This window comes from Abramis brama, assembly GCF_963993115.1.
Source record: "Abramis brama genome assembly, chromosome: 3".
Lineage (NCBI taxonomy): Eukaryota > Metazoa > Chordata > Actinopteri > Cypriniformes > Leuciscidae > Abramis > Abramis brama.
In genome coordinates this window covers 24,230,872-24,240,926 of record NC_139965.1, presented here as the reverse complement: position 1 = coordinate 24,240,926, position 10,055 = coordinate 24,230,872, and the positions used below count along the sequence as shown (strand labels likewise).

Genomic DNA, 10,055 nt, shown 5'->3' with positions numbered 1-10,055 from the left:
CTAAAGAGCAAAGAAAAGGGTTTACCTATAGCTGCTGCTGGTTGATTATGGTGGAAAGTAACTGATGAAGAAACAAGAGAGGGAGGAGCTCTGCATTTTTATCATATGATCAAGCAATCAGATTAATATTTGACCATGCATTTCCTGAAATCACTTAAGCTCAGAGGGATTGACAGAGATGTTGTTGCATTTCAAATGTGAGTAATGATGAGGACTCAGTAAAGTGGTTAAAATGCAATAAATAGCTTCCTGTTCTGTCCTTGATACTGTTCAATGACTCAAATGAAACTTTATACACATTTAGTTAATTGCCATTTGTGGTCTAATAGTGAAATGATTTTGTGTCAGTTTCTGAATTGGAGAATAGAAGGGCTACACTTGATTTTCATGTAGCTTCTTACAACACAAATATCTTAGCATGCTATTAGCATCCTACCTTATGAAAACATAGAGCAAAGAGTCAGCGAGTGGATTTAAATACAACATGATTCCTGACACTGAATGAAAACTATCATAATAACCACTTATTCCGCTCTTAAAGGACATTGCGAAAATTCCGTTTTGAACAATGGTTGGCAGAAACAACACAGTGTAATTGAAAAGCACAAGAGCCAGAATCCTCAAAATCCTCTTCTGTTCATCAGGGGTGACTGCGACTGAATGAGAGAGAGCCCTCCACGAACCCACAAAGGAAAACACAACCAGTGGATAAGGCAGCAAAAAAATAAATACATTTAGAAGAAATGCAAATTCCACATGGCCTTTAAGTGCAATAATCACATTAATCACCATATATCCACATGATATTGCCCAAACTATCAAGCATATCAGAGCTGATTTTTTACAAGTATGATGAAGTCTGTACCAAACAGGGTATTTGATCATTATGTATCTTTCCAAAGAGATACAGACCATGAAGCCAATATTAACTTTTACGCTCATGACATAAACATAAAAGACAAAAAAGACTAGAACATTCAGTGTACAAACATGCACAATAGGCTTGACACAGATCTGTATGATATCACAAACAAAAAGGTTTATGACAAATACAGGAACCGTATTGTCAGACCTAAGCAGACAGCACAACCCGTAGAGTGCCAGAGACATGACAAGAAACTCAATGGAGAAAATAATCCATATAGCCACCCTTTCAGATGAAGACGCACAGAAAACATTCCTCACAAATGTCCAATTAAAGTCCCCCAGTAACCAATTGAAATCGTTTACTTCTAACTGGAGTGTCATCTTGGTTGAGGTTTCAGGGTAGGCCATGTTCTGTAAATTAGGATGTTCAAACTGAAATGAAAACAAATCTGTTTTCGATTCAAACTCATCTATTTGACTTTATTCATTTAAGTTTTATGCTGTAGCTCATGTAACATATAACATACATTAATTAGGTACATTGGCAAAATAAGACACTTGATAGCTGATTTTGGCCAATAAACAAAACAAAAAAAACACCCTTACACATATATAGTGAATCACTTGCGATTAAATATCTAAATTTTATTATTTTTATGCAAAATAAAATATATAAGCATACCTTAATTGTATGTTGTGGTGTAGAGTGCTCTCCGTCCTGTCAGTTTTTGTGAAAGTGACACTCCTTTTGTGCTGAAAAACATTTGCTACATTGCTATAGGCTACTAGAAACATCCTAACAGGCAGTATAGAAAATAATTGACAATGCTTTCCTCAAAAATCAATCTCATAAACATAACCATAACCCTAAATTTCATAAACATAACTATAATGCTGCTTTAGAAATTAAACCCAGAAATTAAATGCTGGGTGTAAAATGCAAAAATTCTGCTTGCCAAAATCAGAAATGGAATGGAATAAAAATAATATATTCTATGCATTTATTTTTTGATAATAATACAAATCTGGTTTGTTGCTAGTATACAGTTTTTTTCCCCCACAGAAAACATATTGACTTTCTATAAAACTATAATAATATCATAAAGGTTAGATAATATTCCAAACAACATTAACAATAATATTTCAAACAACTCATGTATGAATCCTCAGAAAATAAACCCTTTCAAACATGAATAATGAGCTTGTAGGGAAGAAAGAATAAAGGAAAGTTTTACCTGACACATAGGCTGTTGGCTGATTTTGGCAGGAACTGATGAAGAAACAATGTTACAGAGAAAGGGAGGAGTTCTTAATACTTAATAGCATCCATCCTCCATGGGTTCTGCATTTTAGTTAATAAATTGTTGGCTAATGTGATTATGACAACTCTGGAATACAAAAATGAATAATGGTGAGTGGATGGTAAAATGGTTAACTTGGCTGGGTAGTATTTCAGTATTGCTTGCTGTGCTTTTTACTTTTCTGTAACGCATACAGTTTAAAAATAAAAATAAAAATAACTGCCTACATCTTGATTAAAGGGGTTCATAATCATCATCATCATCATCATCGTCATCATCAAAAGGATCATTATGACATCCGATTTTATAAAACTTTGTTTTATTGAAAAAAGAAAAACCCTGCAAAATATTTTACCAGAAATTATACAGAACACACGTCATTTAGCAATTAAAACTCATGCAAAGGATTCCTACTCATGGCAACATGCTCAGAGGTCAATCTGAACTGCCGAAGAACTGGCAAAGCCTCCAAAACAGCATGTTTATCACTCTTCTCGTTCACAGGTCTTTTACAAATACAGAGTACTGCAATTTAAGTTTAGTATAACAACTCTTTAGCACTTTTCCCCACACGATTTCATGTACAGCCTTCATCTTTAGTATTTCCTTATGGTTTACGATTTCCTTGTGTCTTACACTGTCATTTCGCATGTCAGCATTAACTTTCACATTAGTGCTTCTGTCTTGCAAGGGGATGGAAATGATACTCTGATAATTCAAACAGATTGTTCTGTTAAGCACAATGTCAATGCATGATACTTTCAGGTCAAGAATCTCTCCAGGGACCCATTGGCTGTTTATGTACAAATATATAACTCATTTCAGGGTGATTACATGAATGTTGTATTATTATATCTCCTGCAAACAAATGAGTTAAATAGGGAAGAAGAATAAATCATTAGGAATTATTTTGGTGTGTGTATTACTGGTGTGCAATATTATTTGGTGTCTACCTTGCAGCAGCATGTAAAAATCATGTTCTTTTTATGTATTTTTAATGGATATCACTGTAAAGCAATTAATAAGAACAACTTCAAAACAGGGACATACAGGGAAACATTTCTGCAATGAGCTACAACTCAAACACTACCTCTCAAAAGTTTGGGGTAGGTAAGATTTTTGTTTTTGAAAGAATTTTACTTATGCTCACCAAAGCTGTATTTATTTGATTTGACTGATAATTAGACATGGCAAATAGACCTAAAGTTCAAATAAAAGGTGCTTATCTTCAAAGGGCTGTGTCACTGTTGAAATATATACTGATAAAAACAAACCATTTTCACACTTTTTTAAACTGTTTGCAAGGGCACCTGATAAAATCCACTTTCTTTTCATCATCAAAGTGTACAATCATGACAGTCAGATCAGCTAAAGCGTTTTTTAATGGTACATGCATGACGTGAGTTAATAAATCCAAACACTGAATGACTATTTATGTATAAAATGTATAAAGCAACAGGGAGTCAAACCTTCAGGACTGTAGCTCAATTGGAGAATACAACTAAATGTTTGATCAGATCATTCACAGAGACTGCACATCTGCTGTTTTATTTAGTTTTTGCCCTTTATGACACTTGTATTTATATGGATAGTTGAGAGAGCACAGGGAATGATAGTGAAGTGGCCAGAATAGCATGCTGGTGTTCCCACCACGCTGCTTAAAAAACAGCAAGACTTCCTTGGTCAACCAGCTTCACCATGCTGGTCGATCAACTTGATCAAACTCCAGTTGTCTGCATTAGCAACCCAGCTCATTATGAACGTGTGCTAACTGATAATCCACAGCTCCAACATAGAGGGTCTTAAATTGAGAATTCCAGCATGAGAATTATGGTACCTTTCACCAATTTCATGGAAATGACTGGAAATAGTTGACAAGCATGGAAAGCAAGAAACATGTCTTGTGTGAGGCCTACCACCTTGTGTTGAAGATCTCAGTTCTAGTATAAACCCTTTTACAATACAGAACGCTGCTAAAGAAAACCTACTACTATACACTGCAATTTGTCTTGTGCTTTGTTGGTAAACTTCAATAAATAAATAAATAATTCATTCGACCACCTCAGCGGGGTATATTCGTAACCTTTGTTTCCCTCTGTACTTGGATCTCTGACCCTCAAGACATCTTCCAGATAAAACGGTGGACCAGTCTCTCTGAAACGAACACAAAGCACGTGAGCGAGTGAGTACTAACCCTCACTTCAGTCCAACTGGCAGAGACAGTTTTGTACATTATAACTGTCCATTTTAGTCACTTTAAAGTAAGGGAAAAGGAGAAACAAAATGCACGACCATACAAAACGCCCCTTTCGGAAAGTGCTCCCGGTTCCTCAGAGTCTTCTGCGCTTGGGAAGTCTTACAGACATGCCAATCAAATTATGATTAAAGCATCTGATCAAAACACGCTTTGGATTACTTATAACAAAGACCAGAAGCGTTTAAGCTGAAACTCTGAAGGCCCTTCCACCGGGGTTTCTTAGTGTGTAGGGGCTTCTACAGATGTCTAAGAAACTCCTTCGTAGCTAAGCTTTACCTTGGGGGACATGCATAGGGTTGAAGAGCGTGCATGAGATTAGAGTTAGAATAAGAGATACTGCTGAGAAGTATTAAGAACCTACAGTATAGTCTCTACTCCCACAGAAACCCAGCATGAGTGACCATATTGCACTGTGAAGGCGACTGAGCCAGTTCCAACATTTTTTTGCATCTCCCGTGTCAGTTTTAAGGGTCTGTGGGCCCTGCTCCAATCGAAGCGCTTCAAGCTTCACAGTGCGTTTCCCTCTTTCCACAGTAAGTGCCCTCAGCGTCGCTGGCAGGCTCAGGGGGAACTGAGGCAGCATGGCAGCATGGATCCTCTCCTGCTGAGGAAGAGCTGATGGAAAAACTTAGGGCAGAGTGCAGTGTGGAGGGAGGTCAAGAGGTGAAAAACTGGAAGGTTTCACTGCTAAGCCGCTCACTCGCTGGGGTACGCGGGGTAGTGCGTCGGGGGTTGGGGGCAGCCGTGCCCCACAGGAAGGGTCGAGTGTCGTTCTGGAGGAAGGCGTTTAGAGAAGAGGTCAGTGTCCACTCCTGGTTGGGTATCACCATAGATGTCACCTGAATGAAGATGAGAAGTGTTAACAGGACGGTCTAAATAGCACAAAAGCCATGCATGCACATGCAGCTGCTTTACACAGAAAATAAAGTGATTTCTGGGTTGTTACACTGATTTTCTCTTTTCATAACACCAACCATTATAAAACAGTCATCAGATGTTATTCTAACTTAACACGAGGAACCTTTTTTTTTTTTACCAAAGATGTTTTTGGTACTCTAAATTGTAATGTAGACACATGCATTTTCTGTAAAACTGCTTTGAAAGGATATGTATTGTGAAAAGCAAATAAATAAATTTGAATTGAATTGCTTTTCTTGGAGCGCTCTTTGCAAACAACAATCCTTCTGGCAGACTATTATGATGGCTGGTGAAACAAATACATCACAATTATGCATGCGATTCAGTCTCACCGTTGGCAGAGTCCACCCCAGCCTGAGATCCGGTGATGTGGTGCCAGAAAGCACTTCGTGGTAAGATTGCTGTCGGTGTGCAGGGGTAGGACGTCCCCTCTGAACCCTTAGATAAAAGCTGGGGACAGATGTGAGAGGAGAGAAGAGAAAGAATTTCAATTAGGTTGATTATAACACAAAATTATGCCATTAGTTCTGATGTATTGAAAGTTCTATAACAGGAAGAAAATCAGATCCAGCCTTGTTTTAATAAGCACTGTGTGTGTGTGTGTGTGTGTCTAGTGATGATGCTTTTATTTAGCTAGCGTAAACAGTCATTACAAATTACTCTACCGTTCAAAGGTTTATTTTTTATTCAACAAAAATGTCAGTAAAGACACATTGTCACAAGTAATTGTTCTATTTCAAATAAATTAGGTTCTTTTGAACTTTCTATTCATCAAAGAATCCAGAAAAAAGGGTATCAGTTTCCACAAAAATATTAAGCAGCACAATTGTTTACAACATTGATGATAATAATAAATGTTTCTTGAGCACCAAATCAGCATATTAGAATGATTTCTGAAGGATCATGTGACACTGAAGACTGGAGTAATGATGCTGAAAATTCAGCTTTGCCATCACAGTAATAAGTGACATTTTATTTTTTATTATATTTCTGTTTTTACTGTATTTTTGATCAAATAAATGAATGGTATAAATAAATATGAACAGCAGTGTATATCATTTATTTGAGACTGCTGTTTCAAAGAATGCTTTTTGTATAAAGACATTCACAAGGTTAATGAGAAACGTTAATGTCAAAAATAGTTTAGTGACCTAGAAACAGTGCAGACACCTTTTTTGTTGAAATGTGTCTTGGTTTTAAATTGTCAAAACTTTCTATTTTCCTTTTTAAATTAGATTTTCAAACGAAGATTTTTAGTCTGAGTCTTTTGGACCCACTGTATGCTTTCATTACCTTGCTGTTTTTTTCCATTTCCATAAGGACCCTCTTATGCTGCTCAGCTATAGCTAGAGTGGAAGAATGAACCCTTTGGTAGATCTGCTCTCCTTCTCGTGTCTGGAAAGTGTACAGGCCCTCCCCGCTGTCACACATCCTGACACAAAATCAAACAAGATAGTAACACACAATCAAGCAATGCAAAAGTGATGTACTGCAAAGAAATATCATATACTGTACACTACACATGCTTTGTGTGTTACAGTAAAATAGCCACTAGGGGTCAGTGTTACACCAGACTCAACTGCTCTCTAAAACTCTCTCAAAGGGCATCCAGCTGGTGATGCGAATCTTCTTTTATTATTTGATCAAAGCAGTGAGAGAGATAAAGAACACCTAATCTGCCATTGAACTCCTTGTAATCCACTCATTAAATCCTTTTAGGAGGTCCACAGTTCAATGGCTCCCTCCTCTGCTTCCATGTTTCTCCTACATATACATGACCACACCAAAGTGAAGTACACATTACAAATTTCACAAGTTCCTGTGAATGGTTCTTGTTATTGGCTTTAAATTTTGATGATATCTTAAACAGGTTTTACCTGCCAGCCTCAAAGGTGAAGCGTGTAGCATCCCGTCCGTAGCGCCGCAGAGAGCAAAGCGGCCAGGTTACTAGCTTGGTGCGAGGGTTGTGAATATCCCACAGGTAGATGTTTTCATGCGTGATCTGCATCATACACTCTCCGTAGATGTCAAGATTAGGGCAGGGTAACAGGAACACGTTGAAGCGCTCTGTAAGAAAAAACAATGAGAGACTGATAGTCAAGAAGGTTAATAGTTTGGTTCCTATGCTGTACATTTTTTTTGTAATTCTTACTGAAAAAAAGAAAACTGAAAAAGGCTATATTAAGAAGCTGTTAACTGGTTATCTGTAAGTTACCTTACCATATATGGTAAAAGAAAACTGTAAATGGTTTAATATTGCATTATATTTTACTGTAAACTGTACATTTTTTGTTTTTGGAGGTACAAAATTATGAATTACCGTACAATTCATGATGGAAAACAGTAGACAAGTCCTTGACACCACATACGAGTATAATCTAGTTTCTAGTTAATAATCAAGTTTCTTCTGATTTTTGTTATCAGAAATATACATTAGATTGACCAAATATTGCACTTTAAAGGGACCGTATGTAAGAAATGTATTTCAATTAATCATAAAATGGCCCTGATATGTCACTAGACATTAAGAAATCATGTTTATTTCAAATACTTATAACACTGACAACAGTAGTACGGCCAGGATATTGTCATTTAAAAAGTGAAGTTGCAGCCTTCAACTGATGTTGATGTTGTCATGTTGTGTTTTGGCCTGATGCCCCACCCTCCACCTATCTACCAATCACGAAGTCAGTAGTGTTTCGGCATCCGGGTTGCCAGCTCTGCTCTAGTTGAAAGCTCCTTGTAGCTCCTACGTTCCTGCTGGATCCTGCAGCCTATCTGGCAACCTCGAGTCAGGGGGGAGGGGGAGGGGATACACCGCTCTACAGTAATTTGACAGTGATTGCAGTACCAGTTTTGGCCACAATCTTACATACGGTTCCTTTAAATAAACCCAAAACAAATTAAATCTCATGCTGAACCACTACAGAGACATCACAGCCAGTGGCAAATGTCAGAAGGACTTGCAGAGGTCAGGCTGTTCTCATGAGTGCTGACTGCAGTGCTCGCGCCAGGACCTCACAACTCCGAAAACCTCAAATTGCCGCCATCTTTATCAATAAACCACATATTTGAGGTTTAAACAACAACATTCTCACCTGAAAAACTCTTAAATCCGTGACTAAACAATAGTAGTATTTCAAAGAATTATTGTGGCTTTTTTTCCTCCGTCATTGCCGCTCGCTGAGAGAAACGCTGTCTAGACCGCAGTAATGACAAATGATGAACAGTCCCATTGCTGATACTGGTGATATATCAGCACTCCTGGGAGACTTCTTAGCCAATCAGATTCAAGGACCAGAACTAACTGTTGTATACTGAAATATATTGTTTCAAGTAGTAAAATACACTGGCATTAATATGCCATCAATACTGTAAATTTAACAGGTTTTGTAGATTAAACTAAGTGCTACCATGTTGTCACTTCAGTAAACCACAAATCTGAGGCCATATTGGATTTCTGTAGCAAAAAATGGTTTTAGTCTCTCACCTGTGTGTTCACACTGAACTCCAGCAGCAAGGAGGTCTGGTTCTCCAAGACTGATGTCATTAAGACGTGTCCCCAGGCACTCAATAGACAAGGTTTTAAACCACTCTTCAGCCTCCAGCTCTGGGAGAACAGAAAGATTCAATGATGTCGATGAATGAACATGTTCTTTAAATGAATATGTTCTATGAATAAAACATGCACTCGGAGATGCAGTATGTTAATGTGCCTGAGAGCAGCACATCATCAGACTGTATAGACTGCTAATGCCATGTTAATGTCAAGAATCAGAGCTTCTTCAAGCTAAGCATCATCATCAGCTTCTGCAGCAGCACGACAAGCCTTAGTTGAAGATGATGTACCTGATTCACAGGTGAAGGTTCGAGAGGTGTCGTCTGTAAAGACGATGGCCACAGCTTGCCGCTTCGTGTCACGAGGCAATCTTGTGATGTTCTTCACATTACTAATTTCTGTCACCTGTGTGAACATAGAAAAGGCAACCGATGCAAACTCAGAAGTACTGACAGAGCCTAGTTATTCAGGCAAACTTCATTCGCATCATTTGGAAAGGCACTTGCGGTCTCTTAATCATCTAATTTATCTTTCACGGTCTATAGCGGGTTGTGGGAGAAGCAGAGTGCAGTGAAGAAAGGCAAATGAGACCGATAAACACACAGAAACCGGAGGACCGTGAGTCAGCAAAGTTAGAGCAATTCGTCTTTGCGTATAGATACTTTTATTCCAAAATGTATGTTTACACACCGCCCGTCTCGTAATCTTGCCAGCCAGCCCTCGCGGTATGAATGCGCTCTACGTGGCTGTTAGTATAATTGGAGAACTAAAGTGACACTTGAATGTTTTCCTCGAATCTTTCATATGACCCGTGACATTTTCACAGCTTAGATTAGACCTTAACTGAACTGTTGCAGTGAGAGGTGTACCTTAGGACAGGCTCTGATGTAGGCTGACTTCTCATCAGGGTATTTTTCCAGTCTACGAGGTCCTTTACTGGACGACTTCTTAAACACCAGCCAGCAGCGCCGATAGATCTGAAACACGCATGCACATAACCACATGAGGTCCGAAAATAACACTCACAATGTGCTATTAGCACACCATGTGCTAAAGGCATGTAGAAATTAGCCTTAGTGAGTAAATCAATGATTTCAGTGTCAAGGAACCTTTAAAATAAAAAATGCAGCATGGTATAAAATATATACTGATA

At 38.2% G+C, this 10,055-nt stretch overlaps 1 protein-coding gene across 2 annotated transcripts in view; it reads right to left on the bottom strand.

The window, feature by feature from the left end:
• Positions 1 to 3,314: 3,314 nt before the first annotated feature.
• dok4 (docking protein 4) overlaps positions 3,315 to 10,055 on the bottom strand; it is a 39,511-nt gene continuing 32,770 nt past the window's right edge. For both annotated transcript variants that reach the window (XM_084109345.1, XM_084109346.1), the window contains 7 exons: positions 9,772 to 9,879; positions 9,193 to 9,307; positions 8,834 to 8,953; positions 7,221 to 7,410; positions 6,637 to 6,775; positions 5,676 to 5,793; positions 3,315 to 5,264 (listed from right to left, as the gene is read on the bottom strand). In XM_084109345.1, the coding sequence (XP_083965471.1) occupies positions 5,122 to 5,264; positions 5,676 to 5,793; positions 6,637 to 6,775; positions 7,221 to 7,410; positions 8,834 to 8,953; positions 9,193 to 9,307; positions 9,772 to 9,879 (933 nt within the window). In that variant the 3' untranslated portion in view covers positions 3,315 to 5,121. The remainder of the gene's footprint in view (positions 5,265 to 5,675; positions 5,794 to 6,636; positions 6,776 to 7,220; positions 7,411 to 8,833; positions 8,954 to 9,192; positions 9,308 to 9,771; positions 9,880 to 10,055) is intronic.